Genomic DNA, 22379 nt, shown 5'->3' on the forward strand with positions numbered 1-22379 from the left:
ATGAGGACCCAGATTGTTGGGGGCAATAAGCAGACTATGTAATAATGCCGCTTGGGGGGGGGCGAAAGCCCTAATAAGCAGGCATATACATAGAATGAAGGCTATTGCTAAGCACATTGATTTGTGCTTTAGATTGTAAGCCACCCTGAGTCTTCGGAGAAGGGCGGGATATAAATGGGATTAAAAAAACAAAACAAAATAATTGATAAATATTACAAGGGCAAATTCAGTTCGATGAATAAGGTTATATATCCAATTGTACTATAATTGTTTTTATGCTAGAAAAAAGGGCAACACCGATTTCGAATTTGTACCTTATCTCGTTAATTCCTTCTTTTTATCCCGGGCTCGTTTTATTTTTTGCTCAATTTTTTTTTTTTTGCTGTTCCATCTCACTCCATGCTCTTTCCTCCCCATCCATCCCCCAATTTCGCAGACACGCTTGATCTCTACAGGCTGCTACGTGCCGTCAGCGCCAACTGCAGTCGCTGCATTGCACGGCCTTTTAAGAACCACGTCTCCGCGCTGCAACCAGGCCGCCGCGGCCCACCCGAGAGGCGCTCCAAACTCCGGAGGCTCAGAGCAGAAAATCCTCTTTTGATTAAACGACGTCACAACTCGGGGGAGTTTCCCACAAGCTCTCATTGCTCCTTTCCTCCCCACCAGGCAGCCAGTCAAAGGAGGGGCCGCTGCAACAGTCCGGGGAAGCGAAGGCGAGTCCAAGGTAGCCCAGAGGATAAGACGCTAACTGTAGCGGACGCCCCTAACAGGTTGGCCGTTGTCGGCGCGCTGGACCTGCTGCTGGGTTCGCCGTTTGGCTCGGACAGGATGGCCGCGGTCGCCAGCGCGGAGGAGCCGCCTGCTTCTCTAGCACCAGATACCGTTAGAGCGGCGATGGTCGGAGCCGCCGGGCTGCTGCTGGCGTTGTGGTGGCTGCTGGGCCGCCAGTCTCTGCAGCGACTTCCACCTGGCCCCAAGCCCTGGCCCCTGGTGGGCAACCTCGCCTTCGCCCTGCTGCCTAAAAAACTGCATGTCGTCGGTGTCTTTGCGCCCCGCAAGAAAGAGGAAAGACCAACGCCGATGCATGTGCTGCTTACCGGGCTGGCCAAGATGTACGGCAGCATCTTCCGAATAGACTTGGGCAGCCACCACGTCATTGTGCTTAGCGACTTTGAGGCTGTCCGGGATGCTCTGGTCACTCAGGCCGAGATCTTCAGCGACCGCCCCAGTGTGCCCTTGGTGGCCATCCTCACCGAGAAGAAGGGTAACGGGGCGGTGGGGCGGGCAGTGGTTCGACGGGGCGGCGGGCTTTGATCGGGGACCCTTCCGCCTCTTGCGGGCGGCTGGCGCGCGCTCAGGAACTGGGTCTGGGGGTGATGGTGGGAAGGATTCCCCTGTCCGGAAGGCCCATCCCCGATCCTTAGTTTGGCAGGTGTGGCGAGTGGAAGAGAAACCTTTATTCCTTCCCTAAAGCTGTTTTTTTTTTAAAAAAAATTGACTCATTTACTAGCACTGATGTTACCTAGTTTGCTAATGAAACATTTGCAAGAAAACAACCAGCTTAGAGAGCACCAAGGACTCCACAGTTAGCATTATGTGTGAACTAAGTCTTAGGCTTCTGTTATAAGCACACTTTTTCAGGAAGTAAAGGATCAATCAGACTTGTAACTAATTGAATTGCATAGTGTGTAAACATTATAGCACTCTGCAGCATACTTACCACAAGGCAGGACACAAAGAAGTGAAGGCTTGCTAAAATGGCTGAAATTAAAAGATTCATTTAAAGAAGGAGTTTGGGGCAGCTTTTTCCAAGTAACAAATTACATTAAAGGATATATGGATTTGTGACCTGCAGTTCACTTAATAAGCTGCATAAAAGGGTTAGATTAATGTAGGATTCGAATTAGGGTGGTGGAAAAGGAGGAGACAGGATGTTCTGCAGATGCAATATACAAGTAAGGCAGATTATAAGTATTGCGTTTACCTTATCAATTAATAATTGAAATGTGTTAAAAGCCTATTTTGTTTGTTGAAGGTTTCTGAGATTGCTGAAACCTTTTTATGTGAGTTCAGAAATCTATAACAAACCCAATTGTTTACTGCCCCATGACATCAATGGTAGGTACTATCTCTGAGCTCAACAAGTACACATGAAAGATTAGAACTGTATTCCCATGCTCTTATTAGCCAGAAGTGCCCTTTGATTCTAGAGAGGACATATGGAGCAAACTTTGTACAAATAATTAATGGACACAAATAAGGACAACGTATTATTAGAGCATTTCAGCATCCCAAAGACACTTTATGGTATATCTCAAAAATGACTGTTGGAAAAATGAAATTTTAAACAGCACCATTGAATAAGAGATTGGCAAATTTACAAAAGTGGCTAGAGGAGCAAATATTCTGACACACTCTTAAAGCAGCTTGCTCTGTTTCTAAAACCTAATAAAATTTCAGTGATTTCAAAGATGCTTCTCTAGGAAATGAAAGATTGGGTGCAAGATTTATGCTCTGTTCATTGCATAAAGTAGGGATGTTCAGTTTTTCCATATCAAAGGATGCACTTGGTTGTGAAGTGGTGTGCACTCCTAAAAATAAACGTGTTTCTCCCAAATATAAGCTGCATTTTATTTAGTGTAACTTGGTGGAGCAGTGGGCTAATGCCTCCTTAAGTAACACCAGCTGCCTGCAATTAGTGCAGGTTCGAGTCCCACCAGGCTCAAGGTTGACTCAGCCTTCCATCCTTCTGAGGTAGGTAAAATGAGGACCCAGATTGTTGGGGGCAATAAGCTGACTTTGTAATAATGCCACCGGGGGGGGGGGCGAAAGCCCTAATAAGCAGGCATATACATAGAATGAAGGCTATTCCTAAGCACATTGATTTGTGCTTTAGATTGTAAGCCGCCCTGAGTCTTCGGAGAAGGGCGGGATATAAATGGGATTTTAAAAAAATATGATTAGCTTCCAGTCTTGTATTTTAAACATTTTATCTTCTGTCACATTTAAAAAATAAAATTTGGAATAATTTTTGGAGATCTATTCTAGAGCCTACATGCAGACCTAGCACCTTAGGCTGTGTACAGTAACTCTTTTATCAAAGACCTTTATCCCCAACGTTATTGTGTCTTTGGAGTGAAAGAAGCTGCAGCCAAGATTTCCAAAGATTCAAAGAAGGCCTATTTCAAATCTTAAATGTTCTTTTCTCCAAACAGGTTTGGTGTTTGCGCCTTATAATCCAGTATGGAAAACACAAAGGAAGTTTTCCCACTCAACTCTCCGTCACTTTGGATTAGGAAAGCACAGTCTAGAGCCTAAAATCATTGAAGAATTCAAGTATGTGAAAGAAGAGATCCTGAAACATGGAGAGGAGCAATTCAATCCTTTCCCTATTATTGGCAATGCAGTGTCCAATGTGATCTGCTCAATGGCCTTGGGTAGGCGCTTTGATTATGACGATGCAGAGTTCATGAACATGCTAAATCTTATCTCATGGGCACTAGAGTGGGCACTGAATAGTCGGACACTGTTGGTTAACGTTTGCCCCTGGCTCTTTTATCTTCCTTTTGGACCTTTCCGAAAATTCAGGCAGACTGTGCAGGATATCACGGCTTTCTTGAAAAACATCATTAAACAGCACAGGGAAAACCTGGATGCCCAGTGTCCCCGAGATTTCATTGATATGTATCTCCTGCATTCGGATGAGGAGAAGAAGATCAATGGGGAAACTAGTTTTAATGAAGATTACCTGTTCTTCATTATTGCAGACCTTTTTATTGCAGGCACAGAAACTACATCCAACACACTACTCTGGAGCCTTCTTTACATGTCACTTCACCCACAAGAGCAAAGTACGTTGCATCTGATTTTATCTACATTTCCTGTGGAACCTACTTTGAAGCCAGTAATTCAAAGCTTTTCGGGTGGGTGGGTGGGTGGGGCTGGGCTTCCCAAGATGTTTAAGAAAATGAACAATGACGGGGGGGGGGGAAAGGGAGCAGCTATTTTTTTTCTTGCTTTGCTCTCTTTTTTGGGGGTTGTGCTTTAAAAAGGAAGAAGGGCAATTCTATGCGAGAAGCGGGAGAGCGGATCAAGAGCCTCTTAGCAAAACGTGCTGAATTTGGAATAGGCAAGATATCTGGGATGAAAGTCCCAGATGAAAGTCCTCTGTATGTTGTAGAATTATGGGTTATGTTCCACAATGCAAAGAGACATACAGTATCTATTTAAAACATTCTATAAAAGATTAGACAAAACTGTTTTTTCTCAGGAGGCAGAAACGAAACAAAGGAATCTTCCAAGACAGCCATATTGGAACTGATGTTTTAAAGTTTTTTCATAAATAATTACTGTATATGCAAACTTAGGTTTTTCTCTCATTGGGCAGTATGAGTCCCTTAATCCCAACTCTGCTCCCCAGAAGGTCTGAAAATGGTAGCCTGATTGCTTCACTGATACCATACCTCATTTATGTTCTCATTGATCTCAAGAAAGTTGCTCACCCTGGTGCTAAATAGTAAAATATTTAAGGAAGATAGAAAGTGTCTTTGTTGTTCAAACAATCAAACATTGGAGATTATTCAGCTAGCCATGCAGTGTTACTGCCTCAAGAGAGGATTGCATTAAAAGTATATTCTAGGTCAAACTGTGTTAATAGGATTTGTCAAACAAATGGGAAAAGTTGGTATACTCAGATCAACTTTGAATTATTTTTTTTAAAAAGCTGAAACAATAACAGGCAGAAAGAGAGAGACTATAAACACTCTCAAGGTGATCTCATGAGTCCTTTGTGAGGCTGTGGGAAGTTGAGGCTGATGAGCTGAAGCCAAGAGGAAATAAGGGTTTAGGAAATGCCATCTTGAAGCTTACTGTGGCTCCACCACTCTGAAAAAGCCTATTTATATCCAACAGTTCTCAACAGCTAATGCCCAGCATGCAACCTATTCTTTGGGGGAAGGTAGTACGTTGTGGATTTAGCTGTAAGGTGCTTTAAAAGAAGTGAATCATCTGAACTCTTTTCATTCAGAGTTCAGATCTGGTCTTGGGGCAAAGATGGCATTACTTTCTGGTCTCGGAGTAATGCGCTCCACTAATATTATCGGATCTCAGCAGCCTCTGATTCTATGAGCCATCATGTCCTTTTGAACTGTCTTATGTGTTATGGACTGAAGGCACTATTTTGCTCTACTTCTGTTCCTTATTCAGTGCCTGAAGTGGTAAAAGAGGAAATCAAGAAGAAGAAGACTTGGAGGATAGTTTCAGTTAGTGGTCACGGGGGAAGGAAAAGTCAGCATGGTGGATTGTAGGATTTGTGTTGTAGGATTTGGTCTCCCTGCTGCTTTTTACCATCTACTTGAAGGTTCTAGGACATGTAATCTGCCAGTTTGAACTGAAATATCCTTAATATGCAAATGATATTAATTATATCACTATTGCACTATAGAAGTCTCATCCCCAATGTATGAAGCTGAATGGACATACAGGCTAAAATTAAATCCAAGCAAGAAGTTGTTGTTTGTTCATCAGTGTATTTTGGCTGTTCAATTAGTATCTCTTGACAGAAAAGTACAACCATTGAGGTAGTCGGATTGCAATGTGGAGATGTTCCTCGAGTCATACCTACTATTCCATGCTTGGGTGGAAATGTGGCTCTTGCCAATCTTCACTAGTGCACCACTTGCATGCTTTCTTGGAGCACAATGACCTGACAATGGTGACTTACATTATTATTGCCACTCAAGGTTAAAAATGCTTGGCTTGTGTTTGTTGCTATGAGCATATAATTACTGCTCTTGTACTGACTCCCAATTTTCCAGGTGCTGGTCTAAACTATGTCTTTAATGCCAGCTCCAACTAGAGTTGGCCCATCCAAAGTATTTTTTTTCTTGGAAAAACTGCTTATGGTATCCCAATCTTGTGAAATGAGAGGGTTTGGTGCTAGAAAAGGCAAAGGGTGTTTTTCACTAATGGCCCCAATATTCTGGAACAGCCTATCCCACGGGTCGGCAACCTGTGGCTCTGGAGCCGCATGTGGCTCTTTCAGCCGCATGCGGCTCCCAGTCCTCCGCCATGTGCAGTCCAGAAAAAAAAAGTGGGACTAAAAAAGTTCAACCAATCAATTCAAACTTCTCACGAAAAAAAAAATTTGTGAAGTTTGAATTGATTGGTTGAAGTTCTTTGGTTTGTGGGACTGTCCACAAACCTCTTTTCTTCTTCAGACTGCACGTGGCGGCAGCGGAGGAAGGGATGGGAGGACTGGTGGAAAGGTGAGTGGGTCGGTCAGATGGGGTGTGCGGGAGTGGTGGTGTGTTTCTGAGCAGCATATGGAGTCTCGGGTGCTGCCAGACCTCCTCCTCCTTTTCCCCCTTCTCTCTCTCTCTCTCTCTCTCTCTCTCTCTCTCTCTCTCTCTCTCTCTCTCTCTCTGTGTGTGTGTGTGTGTGAGAGAGAGAGAGAGAGAGCAAGTCCGGTGGTTTACCAGCGAGCCATTGCCGCCTCCTCGTCTCCTGCCCTTGCTGCCTCTCCTGTGGAGATGTGTTTACGTCTCTCTGTGCCATTCAAACCATCCTGCAGCGGTTTCAATCGGCCGCAATCAGCCCCTTCATTGCCAAGCGCCCCCATGGAAGTCAGTGGAGGTCCACAGCGCCTCGAAAGGCCAGCCGCAGTGCCTCCAAGTCTGTTGGTTTTACCGGTGAGCCACCGCCTCCTGCAGCTCCGCACCGCCTTCTTTCACTCTGAATTGCAGCCCGCGAGGATTCCTCTCCCCACAGCTGCCACGCCGGTTCGTCCCTTACCTTGGTGGCATGAGCTGCAAGCCGCGGGGACACCTTGCCCCGGCGCCGTCACTGGCCCGCCTCCGCTGGCTCCTCTGTGCTCCGGCTGTGCCCATGATGTCAGAACCGCGCCGAGCTTCTCACTGACTGGCGGTATCCCAGAGCTGGCCCGGCCTCGGCCGATGGGCCACTGTCTGCACGGTCCACTCATCGGGCCACCAGGCTTCCTGGCAGCACATCCCGCAAGGGAGGCGGCGGTCCAGCGTTGTTTCCCCCGCTCGCGAGTGTGTGTGTGTCAGACCCACGGGGCTCAACACACAGACGGAAACGCCAGACTGCTTCCACCTCTACCAGCCATTCCCTGCGGGTCCGACACACACACACAAACACAGAGGAGGAGGAGAAACAATGTCAGACTGCCACTGCCTCTACCAGCTGTTCCCCGTGGGTCCAACACACACACATGCATGAGGGGGGGAAACAATGCCGGACCGCCGCCTCCCTAGCATACCTGCCCTGCGGGATGTGCTGCCAGGAAGCCTGGCGGCCTGATGAGCAGACTGTGCGGACTGGGGCTCATCGGCCGAGGCCGGGCCAGCTCCAGGATGCTGCTCAGCATGGTTCTGACATTGTCGGCACAGCCGGAGCACAGAGGAGCCAGTGGAGGTAGGCCAGCGCCGGGGTGAGGCATCCCCGTGGCTCGCAGCTCATGCCACCAAGAGGGCGAGGGACGAATCGGCGTGGCAGCTGTGAGGAGAGGAATCCTCGCGGGCCGCGATTCAGAGTGAAAAAAGTTGGTGTGGAGCTGCAGGAAGCGGTGGCTCGCCATTAAAACTAACAGACTTGAAGGCACCACAGCTGGCCTTTTGAGGCGCCACAGACCTTCATTGACTTCCATGGGGACACTTGGCAATGAAGGGGCCGATTGAAACCGCTGCAGGATGGTTTGAGTGGCACAGAGAGACACAAATGCGTCTCCACAGGAGAGGCAGCAAGGGCAGGAGATGAGGTGGCGGTGGCTCACTGGTAAACCAACGGACTTGGTCTCTCTTTCTCTCACACACACACAAACAAACAGAGAGAGAGAAAAAAAGGGGGAAAAGAAGGAGGGTCTGGATTTAAGTGCAGGATGGCTTTAAGTGGCAGAGAGAGAGGCAGAGAGACAAGAGAGGCAGCAAGGGCAGGAGACGAGGAGTCAGCCTATGTCTGCACATGCACAGACTTAAACGAAGGCTTCCAAACCTGACAAGCATACACATGTGAATATCTGCAACCGGTCATTGCAAAAAATAAGATAAAAAGGGGGGAAAGTGGGCATGACTATTTAAAGACCCCCACTTTTCCTTTCTTTCCTCCTCTTTGGCAGTGTTGACTTCTGCTCCTCCAATCCTGGCTGCTCCTCGCGGTCCCTGCCTGCCCGCTACTGCATTCAACTTTTATTTGCTTGGTAGACTGGGGAGAGAGGCGTTCCCCCGCTTCTTTCCACTCCTGCCGTGGCGATTTCTGAGAGCGGGGAGCAGCTGGCTGCTGGGCAAGCCCCGAAAGCTTTCTTCCTCTCCCCGATTTTGCCTTTCTTGCTCGCCCTCTGATGTAGGCTTCTACTGGGTTTCCTCAACCTCCCCCCCCCCTGTTTTACTTTAATCCCACCACCGCCTCCCTCTTTCACAAAGTCTCGGAAGATTTGCCGCAGCAGCTCCTTCTCCCCATCAGCCTCCTCCTCTGCTCCCTCAGAACCTTCACGCCAAAACGCGGAAAGAAGAAAGTCCCAGAGAGGAAGACCGCAGGGCGGGGGAAGAGCAGTCTTTTCTGAGGGGAGGAAAAGCCAGGAAGGCAGAGCCATCCATACCAGAAGTGGACGGGGGCAGGGCTGGTGCATGTCGTGCCTTAGGCTCTACTCTTCAATTAAGTCTGTTGTTCTGCGCATGCGCGTGCACATTTTACGGCTTCCAGGTGTTTTTTTGTGACGGAACCGGTTCCGAGTGGCTCTTTCACTGTTACAGGTTGCCGACCCCTGGCCTATCCTGAAAGCAAGATTAGCCGCCTCTGTGGTTGTTTTCCCAACAGTTGCTTAAACAAAATTTCAAAAGTCATTTGGAGGAATAATAGGATATCACTATCTTGCTTTGATTGTTTCTCTGTGTCACTTTTAGTATGGATGTTTTGATTTTTTGTGAAATGGGTAAGTCTTGAGCAATTAGTGAACAATTTAATGAATAAAAAGTAAATATTTTTTACTAAAAGCAAAGTTCACATGATGATAGCAAATTGTTGACTGAACATCTTTCAAGTTTCAAGTCTTCAGTAAATGAATATAGGATATTCTATAACAGATTTAGACAGCTTGCTTCTCTGTCTTTGCAGACCCTTGTTGCTGAAAATTGATGGCCCATTCTCCCCATCTTGAAGGCATGAAATGCAGAAAAGTTATAATGCAAACCCCAGGATAGATTTAACATTGTTTTAAAACCAAAACATTATCCCCATATACTTTTCTGCACTATGACTAGATGCTAGCTTATTTCCACTGTGCCATTTTAAGAATCCAGCCATCCAGATAATGAAAAATACCAAATCTTAGACAAAAATATCCGTAACAAAACAGAAATGTTTTTTGTAAAAACACTTCATTCATTTAATGTTTTGGCTTATTTTTTTTCTAACACATTTTAGAATTTCAGTCAGATTTCTGCTTTAGGCAGAAGAGGGTAGTGTTTGACATTTAGTTGGCATTAAAGCTGTGTAAATAGTTTTTTCCCCCCTCCAAATTTATTTTGAAATACTCCAGGGTAAGAATATATGCTGATTCAGGCCTTGGGCACATTTATTCCAGCATTTTATGTCTCACAGTGGTCAGGTAGATATATTCAGGAAGCTTACAATCCTGTGTAAAGGTATTAATCTGATAGCCCTCTTCTCTCATTTTCCAGAAACCAGTATTTAAGACATACTGTCTATACAGTAAATGCAATTTGTAGCCATTAGTCAACTGATTCTCTATGAATCTGTCTAATCCCCTTTGGAAATCATCCATCTTAGCAGTGAACTGTATGTACTGTATGAAATAGAATTCCTTCTATCACGATCATGAATCAATGTGCAATTTCTTTCTTTTTTCCAGTTAATTCCATTTTGCTTTATTTGTCCACCATATTGAATAACAATCCCCATCTTTTCAAGTTCCGCAACAATTAGTCTGCCATCAGATCTCCTTAATCAACACAGTTCATATCTTTTTCTTAACCAAGGAAGAGGCGTACACAACAAGGCACCGCTTTCTAAGCGTTACGCCTCCCAAATGTAGTTTTCATCTGGCTGCAATTTCATGGCCTACGTTAAGAGTTACATAAAAATGAACAATGCACATTTCTAGAAAACCTTTGAAACCGGGAGTTCAAGGGGGTGTTAATCATTGCTATGAATTTCCTGTTATTGGAAAGCAAACCCTCAGCCATATGCAAAACAAATGACTAACCTCAGGTTAACATTGTCAGGAAAGGGCCAAAGCTTTATTTTTTGATGTTATCAGTGCCACTCATGATTTTGTATACCTTTGCCATGTTTGCCGTTAACTTAATTTTTCCAAGTTAAGCAGCCCAATTTCTGATCACTGTTGGCATAGTTCCATTAAGGTATAGGTGAAAATGGGTGTTTTGTGCCAAAATACATAATTTGATATGTTTACATTAAACTGCATTTGAAGATATTTTGCTCACTTTGGACAAATTTTCAGGACAATTCACAACCCTTTTTTTGCTATGTCTACCCTGAACATTTTGATAACGTCAGCAGGCATATCTGCTTCACCATCAAACCTTAAATCCAAATCATTTACTTACAAACAAACAGACAAAAAGCCAAGACCCTGATAATGATACGTTGGGGGCAGTACTTACATATCCGTATCAATGAGAGAATTGCTGTTTTATTCCTATTTCCTATTTCCTATGTGTGCAGACAGAATGAAATCCCAGCTTCAGTGAAACAAATTCACAAAGACATTATTTTTCGAAAGTACTAAAGCACAACTAAAAGTAATCAGTGCACAGATATTCCTGACAGAGGAGACAAATACAAGATTAAAGGGATTCCCATTCAGAAGAGCAGCTTGCGTCACTCTTCTGGACCTGTATCATGCAAGTCTATATCCAATAACCGTCCATCTCCTCTTTCAGTTAGATCACTGATGAACCAGTTATCTGCTCACCCAAAACAATTGCTTTACTATTTATTTATTTTCACAGGAAAGGTTCAAGAAGAAATTGAATTGGTAATTGGGTGCAACAGACCTCCCACCCTGGCTGATAAGGTGCACATGCCCTTAACAGAAGCAACTATTATGGAAGTTCAAAGGATGACAGTGGTTGTCCCTCTTTCTATTCCTCGGATGGCCTCAGAAACTACTGGTCAGTACTGGAGAGTAGATAATGCTGGTCAGCTTGATGATGCTTTTCTTTCCTGATGCATCCTGATGATGCTACAAGTTCATTTGGCTGAAAAACAATACATTCAGTAGAAAGTTGAAAATCTAAAATGAGCAACATGCAGTTCTGTGTGTTGCTACAAATTCCAGGATAGCAAGTAGTTAACCTGTTAAAAGTAGGACAAGGGATGCCCAAGTTCAAGTCCTTCTTCCAGTATAGATGTTTACTGGTAATTCTGGGCCAATCTTTAGTTCAACCCTCTCAGAGTTGTTATGGTTAAAAATAAAGGAGGGAATATTGTGCTTAGTACCTTAAGTTTCTGAATGAAAAGTAGGATATTAATCTAACAATTAAAATAACTTGCTTTTGCTTTCATTTTTACAGGGGGGGGATTCTTTATTTAATTGTTGTAAATACTTAATTTTCTTATTCTATCACCGTAGGAACTATAGTTTAGTGGCAACTTGGGAAGTTTTATAGGAAGGGAAAGCAAACAAGGACTAAAGTTGATTTGGATTGCCTGCTATAGCTGAAAGCATGTTTCTAGGGGCTGTAATGTTTACAAAAAGCCTGGCATTTATGTTTATGATCTTATGGTTTAATTAGTCTCCCTTACATTTACATTTCACTCTTCCATGAACACACATATATGTATCTATATTGTAATAACAACCATTTTAATTAGGCAAAATAAAACAGTATTTTAATGTCTGTTGATTTCAGTAAATGAGAGCTATAAAGGAGGAAAGGAAATTCACCTATAGAGGAGAATTGCTTCAGTTTTGATGTTCTAGTTATGAACTGGTACTTTATTTGGTGGTAGGTATATTCTGATCTGAGCTTTTTTTCTTTCTCCTTTCAGAGCTTCAGGGATACACTATTCCAAAGGGCAGTGTAATCATTCCTAACTTGTGGTCTGTGCACAGAGATCCCAACAAATGGAAAAACCCAGATGATTTTTGCCCAGCAAGGTTTCTGGATGAGAACGGCCAGCTTCTCAAAAAAGAAATGTTTATTCCTTTTGGAATTGGTAATTGAATTGTTTAGAGTAAAGATTATGTCAACATTAATGTGATAGTTCTTTAAATCAACTGCTTACTTATTTGTACTAGAGCAGTGCAGAAGGCCCTTTTGGGGTCAGAAGCAGCCATTTTGTCAGGCATCAAAAGGTTCAGTGGCAACCGAGGGGGATTGGACTTTGTTCAGAATGGCTCTAAACTGATCTCTCTTTTTATCCATACCTCTGACCCTGCCAGCCCACTCACATGTACCTGGCATAAACACTAGGACCTCAATTTCTTGAACCCAAATGCCAACCATAACTCACAAGTTATGGTTTTGCACAGGACCTGAAGGCATCCCTGCAATAGATGACAGCAACAATGCCATGGATAAGAAAAAATGAAATGCTTTTTAACATATAAGTGGTATCAAATATTGGATAAAGCAGAAATGTTGTTAGGACAATAAATGAAGCAGTGACTTTGGCCAAGAATGTACACCTTCATTGGGGCTGGGGGCAGCCCTTGATCCTTGAGTAGTGTGCCAAAGGACCAGATTCCCCAAATGAAAGCAGTGAAATTAATTTAATTTAATGGCAATTTAAAATAAAATAAGTTGGAAGTGATGCAATTTTATCATTATTCTCCATGACTGTATTGAGTTATAATTTAGCAGCAACAGGCCATCTCCCAAGGTTTTTGAAGGCCGCAACTTTTGCATCACTGAATTAGGTGATGTAGGGATTTAAAAAAATATAGATCGGGCCTCAGCCTTGTCTCCCAGATTTGACAGGAGACCAGTTTTTCCCAAGAGCCTTTTAGCTGCAAATATTTACTGCCATTCCTTAGATCATCCTTTTACTATTTTTCAGTAAACAAAAGCTATTTAGAACATTTTAACTATGACCTTGGAGGCTCATTCCATAAGGTGATGGCTTTCCATGGCAGTAATGCTACATCATATTTTAAGTAAAGGGGCTAAAAAATAACAAACAATGCAGAAAATATTTATACACTAAGAATCAGTTCCTTTGTGATGCGGCCTTTTGTCAAAACCATTTTAGAAACTGGGTAAAAAATTACCTAGAATTTCAGTTTAATAAATTGTAGGAGACAGAGAGCTATTTTGCTGTAGTGGTTAAAGGATTAGGCTAGGCATCAGAGACTGTCAGTACTAGTCCTGCCCTAGGCACAAAACCAGCAAGGTGACCTTGGGCTAGTCACTTTCTGTCAGTCCTGAGAAGGAGGCAATGGCAAAGGCCTTCTGCAAAACCTTGCCAAAATAACTGCAGGATTTTGTCCAGGCAGTCGCTGAGAATCAGACATTATTAACCAAAAATAAATAAATAAAATGCACCAGTAGTGTTCAAAATTCTTCATCGGATTTGCTCCAAGACATTAGGGGGGCAATTGCACTGATGTCTTCAAAGGATAAGGACATTCTCCAACAATTTCTCAGGAGCAGACCTTCTCCATGGTAGTACTATAGTAACAAGAATGCCCCTAATCGTAGGAAACTTTCTAATGTTTTCCTTTGGGATTGAATGAAGGAGAGGTCCTCATATCTGCAGATCTGAAGAGAGGAAATTCTCTCACTTTTTCTCACATGTACGTACAGATACAGTAAATACACACAGAGGGCTACAAGATTCCACCCCTCATTTGATCATTTCTTTGAAGCAAATGACCTTTCATCAAATTGAATTATATTGAAATGAAATTTAAAAAATACTGTTTTCTGTTAGGCACTAATTGTGAAAAATCATTTTTGTCTCTCGTAACCCCCTTTTTTGTTTTTGTTTTGTTTTTAAAGGCAAACGAGTGTGCATGGGAGAACAGCTTGCCAAGATGGAACTTTTCTTGATGTTTGTGAGCCTAATGCAAAGTTTCACCTTTATATATCCTGCAGACTTAAAGAAACCATCAATGGAAGGAAAATTCGGCCTAACATTAGCTCCCTTCCCATTTGAACTTATTGCCTTAAAGAGATGAGGAAACTTCCAAGAAAAATGCTGCATGATGTTCATGTTACTATATGAAATTCAGGGCTATAAATGAAATGTTCTTCACCAAAACCTAGTCATTAGCCCGAAGCAGGCTAGAGAATTTTTGCCCCACGGGGTATCCAAAAATTATCAAGTACTTTCTCCTTTGCTTGGGCTGTTCCCTACTTGATATACTGAAATTCTTCAACTATAGAAACAAACTGAAATATGTAAAGCTCAAGAGCTGCAGAGTAACAAGAGAAAGTTGGGCAGCCACACTTAAAGGAATTATTGGTTACTAAATGCCTTTTTATAATAGATAAAAAGGAAAGCAAAATACTGGAAACCTAATTTGCACATGACAATATACAAAAGCCCCCCCCCCCCAAAAAAAAGATTCAGAAAGCACTTATGTAATTAGAACTTTTAAAAAGGCAGTTAAGATGCATAACAAGTTATCTTAAAAACTTGAGTGGCATTGCAAACTGTCTTAAAAACCAGAGTATGTTGGATGTGAGGCGTGGGGTGTCTTCCTGGATAAGTCTAACTTGTCTTCACTTTCAGCAGGAAATAAAACAAAACAAAATAAAAATAGCTGTCCTGCACCTAGAATCCTTGGGCTGGCTCCTTTTACGTGCTTAATGAAGGCTGCTTTAAAAAAAAAAGTAAAGCATCAAAGGTGATAAGAGATGGAGTGAGATTCCTGGGTTCTTGGAGAGGGAGGTTTTTGATTCTAGATGACCATCATTGTGCCCAACTACTGTTCCTCTGTGCTAATCAAGAAAAGCAAAACAGTGAGTGGACTTCCACAATTCAATTTTTAATACATATTTACCGAGATTTATCTCATGGTATCTGTTGTTTGCTAAAAGCAAATGTTTTGTTGGCACAACTTAGGTAATTTCTCAAGTGCTCACATTCTGAGTTTCTGGCAAAACAGTGCTAAGCTCAATCTGATTTAACCAGCAAGCCACTCATAACATCTATGTTGAAAATGTTTAATACATAGTGTAAATGCCATAGGAAGCAGCATTATCATGGTCCAACTGTACTGCTTCAGGAAAACAAAGTAAATACAATGATAAATATCTAAAAATAGGGTTTTATTGGGCAGAAGATGTACTTGCCTCCAGAACCTTAGTGCTCAGCCATTTCTATTGGAGAATAGTCTTGACCAGCTATAATTGTTGTTCTGGCATGAACTATACATAAAATAATTCAATTGACAAATATTTAAGTTAGAATTTTGGGGCATAAAGTTTAATTTTAAAAGGCCTTTAGAAATAAGAGAGATAGGCAGGGATGCAATCCTTACTTGCAAAGTCCCATGCTTTTAAATACTAAAATGTAGAGAGAGGAAGAAAATTGCTAGTTCCTATATTTCCTATATATTTTGTGGTCCATAAATGCAGAATGTTTTGATGAACATTTAGATGCTATTCAGCATAATAAAAAAGATGTACATGTATTTAACCCCATTTTTATGCTCTACAAGAGAGAAAGATTCCCTTTTTCCCGTTTCTGTCTTCATAGAAATACAGAGACATAAATGAGGATGCACTTACTCATGTTTGAAAAGAACTTTATTTTGCAATGCTTTAATTAAATTAACTGCATTTTTAAAAAGAGAGAAATTTTCCTTGGGTGAGGTAAGAAAGGTAACTATTCCTTTTCATGCATGTTATCCTAATTTTAAAAAAAATACTGCCAAAATTTGGGGCTTGTATTTTTTGATGGAAAATCAAAAGTAATTGCAATTGAATGGCGGGTTTTCATTCATTTTCAGTTCACAAAGTAGCTGAATAATGGATCAGCAGGTTTGATGAACAGACTGAATCATTTTTTGCTTACCTGTGGTTTATTGCATGAACAATATTTAACTGGTTCATACAATATAATGTTCAAATTAAAGAAAGGACATTATGATATAGTGTAATATGAATTAACTTACAGAATGAATTATTCTTTAAGAAGGAAAGTTGGCCATTTTTGACAATCCTTGTACTTCAATTGCACTGCTAACATTTAGATGAGTACTGCTATGGCAGATAATTTTATTGGGCAAAATACAACTGATCCTTTGTATGGCATGTGTGTTCTCTTGTAATGAAGCAATCTTTTACTGAAGCACTTTATAATTTTGTCAGATTCCAAAGGTCTGTGTTTTTGCATTTTAGAAGGCACTAAAAGCCTGTGTAAGAGCTGGGCGAATTAGTTGCCTATATACCTTGCTAATCTTTATATTGTCTAATGGTTTTCAAAATGAATGTCTCGTTTAGAATTTTAGGATGAAAATGTAAAATCCACGATCTGAAATCATGAATTGCTTTTTTTAAAAGGTGCCTATTTAGACACAGTGCGAAATATGTTTGTCTAAATAAATTTTTAGATAAATAAAATAATAAATAAAATATTATTAAAAACTATTGAGAAGACAATTTTGATTTAAAACACATACTGTGGGTATTAATCATATAAGAAATTATTTTACTACCCTTTCTCAATTGCTATTCAAATGCTTGGGAGTACAAAATATCTGGAAAACCAAATTGATGAGAATTATATATTGCAGGTATCTTTTTTATGTACCTAAATGCTTTCTTCCAGTGTTCCTTCTATTTGTGGCTGAATTGACACTATTCTAATAATCTTTCTCTAAGTATTTTTATAAACAGTAGAAATGCGACTACACAATTCCATGTAATTCTTAGTTCAAATGATTTCTTTAAATTGAACCATATATATACCGGTATGTAAAACAGTTGTAACATGGGTATATTTCTCCTATATTGCCCAAACTAATAATTTCAAACAATGTATGCTATGCCTCAGTGGGTTATGCAAGTGCAGCCAACTAAGTTAACAAATCAGTGGCACAGTGCAGAGTGAGCTAAAATCACCAGCCTTTAGAAAGTGAAGCAGGCAAGAAGTTAAATCTGCACACATATTTATACTTAGCATATATGAATTTATACTTAGTATATTTGAAAAACCCCGAAATAGGGAACAGTTATTATTTTAACAGATACATTCTGAAGCATTTTCTTGGAAAGTGAGAATTACCAAATACTCAATTGCTATTTACCAAATTGCTTATATCTATAAAGTTTATTTGAACAAAATACTCTCCTATAATCTGAGTCTTTGTGCTCTTTAGTGTCAGTGATTAATTTTTCTTTTGAAGGGAAATACAATGAAATCATTTGGTGCTTTTATTGTAATAAAAACCTACATCATTAAATATAGAAGTCATTTTAAAAAAAACAAGTGACAAGTGATGAGGAAGTTGAAATCCAAGAACCTTGACATTTTCACTTTAATAAGCAAGAGAAAGTTGCTTAAGTTGACATAATAGCTTTGGCTATTTCAAAAGCAGCTCATCAAAGTAAGTGTTGTGTAGCCGGTTCTTTGCAGGCATTGAGCAAGACGGGAGATTCAAACAGCAACAGGCTTTATTGAAGGTCAGAACATAACAGAAGCAACAAGGGAGCTGCTGCGCAGCTATTTATACGGTTGGCTGGTAAGTGGCGACCAATAAGTTTAAAGCAGAGGTTTCCCGCCCAAAGACCTACTTAGCCGGCTGGAGACAAGCAGTCTGGGCTGGCTAGCAACCGTTACAAGCATACACGTGAACTAGCGCTTAGCAATTGAACTCAAGCAATTAGCAAGCAGTGCAACATAAGCAAACACAACATATAGAAAAAGGCCAATACATTACACCCCTTCCCCCTGGATGGTACACACATTCAATTGGTTACAAAATCTTGAAGATATTTGAGGGGGTCTTCGGGCTCATTCAGAGCATCGGGGGGTTGCTGGAATCTCCCAGTCTACTGATTTGTCTGCCGTGCTGGGTTGACCTGGGTTCTGTAGTTTGGTGGAGTCAAAACAACTCGAGTCCCTTTGTCTGGCCTGTCCCGGTTGGCCCAGCCCAAAGTCTAATGGTGCTGCTAAGTCGGCATGGCTGCCGCTGGGTGTCAAGTGACTGCCTGGCCCCTGTGGTCCGGTCGGGGGAGGCGCTTTTACAGCCCCATCCCCGTTCTTTTTCGCGCAAAATGTCTCAGCATGTCTGAACTGCTTTGCTGAAGTGTGAGGTTGTAGACTCCAGGTCTGCTCCACCTGGAAGTCCTAAGCCAACGACTGCTTCGTTAGTCGCCGGCGCAACTGATCTACATGTCGGCAAATGACTTGCCCATCTTCCAGGACCACCTCGTAGGAGAGTTGTCCTGACACTTTAACCACTTCTGCTGCCACCCACAATTGCCCTTGCCCGTAGTTCCGAGTCCAAACTCGGCCCCCCACCTGTAAATGCCTAGGTGCCTTCGGGCGTGCCATGTTGGAGGCCACTCTATCAGGGTGCAGTCTGTCCAATTTTGTTATTAGCCTCTTGCACCAACACAGCTCTGCAGGGCTTTTGCCTGTAGCTGTACAAGGCATTGTATGCTGGCATAACAAGAAGTCAGCCAGCCTGTGGTGCCAGTTCCTGTAGTAATGCATTTAAGGGACTCTTTGGTTGTGTGAACCATCCATTCTGTTTGCCCATTTGACAACAGGTGAAAAGGAGCCGATGTGGCGTGCCTAATGAGATTGGCTCTGAGGAAGGCCTGGAATTCTGCCGCAGTGAACTGGACTCCATTGTAAGAGACTAAGATGTCCGGAAGCCCATGCGTTGCAAACAGTGACCACAACACCTGGATGGTCCTTGCAGTAGTCATATTGGGAATTGGAACCACCTCCAACCGTTTAGAGTGTCTATCGACCACTATTAAAAACAACTGTCCCTGAAAAGGCCTGGCAAAATCTACGTGGATTCTTGACCATGGTGTGTGCGTTTCCTCCCATCAGTGGACAGGGGCCTGTGGCATCTCTGGTCTGGACTGTTGACACGTGTAACACCCGTGCACTTGGGCCTCAATAGCTTTATCTAGCCCTGGCCACCAGAGGTTGCTTGCCAGTGCCTTCATCCGGACGATGCCCGGATGGCCTTCGTGTGGAGACTGGAGAACTCTGGGCCTGAGTGAACTGGGGACTACGACCTTGCTACCCCAAAGGATGCACCCCTTGTGAGCTGAAAGCTTGTTTTTCTGACTGAAAAAACTCTGGAACTTGGGGCCCCTGTTAGAGATTAAACTTGATTTGGGTGACAATATTATATAATGGAGTAAAAGCACCTTTAAGGAGTTAAACGGCCTAAGGGTGTGGCTTTAATTATTCCACATAAAAGAGAGTTAGATGTTACACGTAGTTGCTCTTGTATATGTGTTTGATGTTAGTGTTTGGATACTTCTTGTTCTCTTGTTTGCTAACTTGATATTTATTCTCTCAAGAATCAACTGCTTGCTACAGTGTATATTGTTTTTGATATTGGTAAGCAGCTTTTGTATTTTGATACTATGTTTTTATGGACTGACTTTTATGTGCATGATACTGGATTGATACTTGGACTATTTCTTACTGTGTTTCTTTTTGTTGTCTGAGTAAAAATAAGTTATAAAACTCGTGTTAATGCATTACTGTTTGCCTAAAAGTCCCAGTACAACTTCCACTGTGTATTAATAATACTCTGTTAAACAAACCATTTTTTCAACAACATATTCTAACAATGGTTATGGGCCCAGATCCAGTGTGGTGCTGAGGACAGGAACAGTATTGTATTTATATTTCCTAACTGAGTTTTCAAATTCAGACAATGGCACAAGGACTATTCAATCCATTCTGCATTACCCGGCTTAATGGGTCAAACTACGTATCCTGGTCTACACAATGTAGTTTGCTATTACAAAATCAAGGTCTTTGGAAAATAGTCCATAATCCTCCTGATGTAACTGCCTGGGATCCAACTAATGAAGAAGATAACAAGAAGATTGTAGACTTCAATAAAGACAATGATAAGGCTTTATCTATCATTGGGCTAACATTAGGAGACCAACAGCTAGTCCATGTGCGTGGAGAAGAATCTGCTGCTAAATGTTGGGCTAAGTTGAAAAAGATTTTTGTTCGGGACAGTGTTGGTGCTCATATAAATCTTACCAGAAAGCTATTTAGAGCTAGACTGGAAAAGAATGGCGATATGTTAGCTCACCTTAACTTTATAAAAGCAACTTTGTTGGAACTGCAAGAAAAAGAACTTATTTTCTCAGAGCTTCACCAGGTTTACATCATTTTATCATCATTGGATGAGAGCTACGATGCCTTTGTATCGTCCTTGGAGGTTTTGTCCAAAGAAGACCTAACTGTTTCTTCAATAACTGGAAGGTTGTTGGAAGAATCAAGATGTCGTATGGAGAGAAAACAGTTGAGAGAGCCATTGCAACAAGAAATAAAGAAGACTGAATCTGCTTATATTTTAAGGAAATGCTTTAATTGTGGGTTAAAGGGACATATTGCTAAGTTTTGTCAGGATAGTAATTGTCAGAGAAAGGAAAGCCATAGAAAGAATAAAAAGCTGATTAATGTAGCTGTAGCTAATAGAACTACTAATAACCACAATTGGTGGGTGGTAGATAGTGGAGCTACACACTGTATTTCAAAAATAAAAAGGGATTTTGAGAATATAAGGTCTAGTAAAAAATATATTTCTATGGCTAATGGCTGGAGAGTCAAGGTCTCTGGAGAGGGTAAGGTTTACTGTTCATTTTTAAAACAAAATTTGGAAATGCTATATGTTCCCAGATGTGATTATAATCTATTATCAGTTAAGGCATTATTGGAAGCAGGTTTTAAAGTTACTTTCCAAGGGGAGGAATGTCTTATTCAAAAGAATGAAGTGAACTTAATAGCTAATATGAAAGACGGTTTGTTTGTAATTAGCAATAATTCTATTATAATGGCTACTACTTGTACAAATCAAAAACCACATGATGAATGTATTCATTTATTACATAGAAGATTGGGTCATGTGAATTTTAATACACTAAAAAGAACTGTAGCTTTGTCTAATGGGTTTAAGTTAAAGGCTTGTAAGAAATATCTGCAGTGTAACGTATGTGGTAGAGAAAAGAGCAGGGCAGCACCAGCTAATAGGTTAGATGGATTTAAAACCACAACTACATTAGAACTGGTATTTATGGATTTGATAGGTCCTATGAAACCCAGTTTAGGGGGTGCTTGCTACATATTAAATATTCTAGACCATTATAGCAGATATGGGTTCTGTTATCTCCTTACGTCAAAAACTGAAACTATACAAACAATATCTAATTGGCTCAAGTTTGTACAAAGGAAAACTCAGTTAAATGTAAAAACCATAATAACAGACAATGGAACTGAGTTTGTTAATAAACAGTTCAATGAGCTGTTAGTTTCAGAGGGAATAGAGCATAGACGTACAGCTCCTTATAGACCTCAGCATAACGCATTTGTTGAACGGAGGGGCCAAACATTGCAAGCTATGATTAGATCTATGATTGAAGATTCTGGTTTACCTGATAGCTTATGGGGAGAAGCAGCAAAATGTGCTAATCATATTTTAAACAATGTGGTTAGTTCAGCTACAGGTAAAATTCCTTATACCTTATGGTATAAGAGAAAACCAAATCTTAGTTATATTCACACATTTGGGACACCTGCTTGGGTACATATTCCAAGTTCAATAAGAAATAAAGGAGAACATAGAGCTAAACAATTATTTTTTGTTGGCTATGAGTTAAACCATAAGTCTTATCGGTTCTGGGAGAAAGGTACTAAAAACATTTATTGTAGTTCTAGCGCTGTTTTTCAAGAACAGTCAGGCTGGGAAAGGGTAGAAGATATTGTATATATTCCTCAACAAGATTTAACTAACTCCTCAAATGAAAGTGATAAAGAAGAGGAGGAACCTGCTAGAGAGATCAAACAAGAACCACTGATAGTGGAGACAGGAGAGGAAGAAGATAATAATGTAAATGTACCTTTAAGTCCAATAATTCTCAGAAGGTCTAACAGGGAAAGACGACAGCCTGATCGTTTCGAGGCAGGTTTAATTTGTCAAATAGACATTGAACCTTCTAATGTTGAAGAAATAAAAATGTATCCTGAGAATGAAAGAAAGAATTGGAAAGTAGCTATGGATAAAGAAATAAAGTCTTTGCAAGATCTTAATGTTTATCAAGAGGTTAAAATACCTAAAACAGAAAAGTTAATTGGATGTAAATGGGTTTTTAAACTGAAAGAAAGTGTTACAGGAGAGGTAATACATAAAGCAAGATTAGTTGCTCAAGGAT

At 41.2% G+C, this 22379-nt stretch overlaps 1 protein-coding gene across 1 annotated transcript; it reads left to right on the plus strand.

Annotated features, from left to right (window-relative positions):
* The first annotated feature begins 175 nt into the window (after window positions 1-175).
* CYP2U1 (cytochrome P450 family 2 subfamily U member 1) lies at window positions 176-16596 on the plus strand. Its single transcript, XM_081333273.1, has 5 exons — window positions 176-1264; window positions 3216-3851; window positions 11013-11174; window positions 12055-12222; window positions 14007-16596. The coding sequence occupies exons 1-5, from the start codon at window positions 400-402 to the stop codon at window positions 14183-14185; spliced, it is 2010 nt and encodes a 669-aa protein (XP_081189399.1). The 5' UTR covers window positions 176-399; the 3' UTR covers window positions 14186-16596.
* Window positions 16597-22379: the final 5783 nt, after the last annotated feature.

The sequence above is a fragment of the Vipera berus genome (genome assembly GCF_964194415.1).
Source record: "Vipera berus genome assembly, chromosome: 7".
In the NCBI taxonomy this organism is placed as follows: domain Eukaryota; kingdom Metazoa; phylum Chordata; class Lepidosauria; order Squamata; family Viperidae; genus Vipera; species Vipera berus.

Coding starts and splice junctions, on each gene's coding strand:
- CYP2U1 (XM_081333273.1), top strand. CDS start 400: ATGCTCTTTCCTCCCCATCCATCCCCCAATTTCGCAGACACGCTTGAT. Junction 3,852..11,012: donor ACTTCACCCACAAGAGCAAA/GTACGTTGCATC, acceptor TTATTTTCACAG/GAAAGGTTCAAGAAGAAATT. Junction 12,223..14,006: donor GTTTATTCCTTTTGGAATTG/GTAATTGAATTG, acceptor TTGTTTTTAAAG/GCAAACGAGTGTGCATGGGA.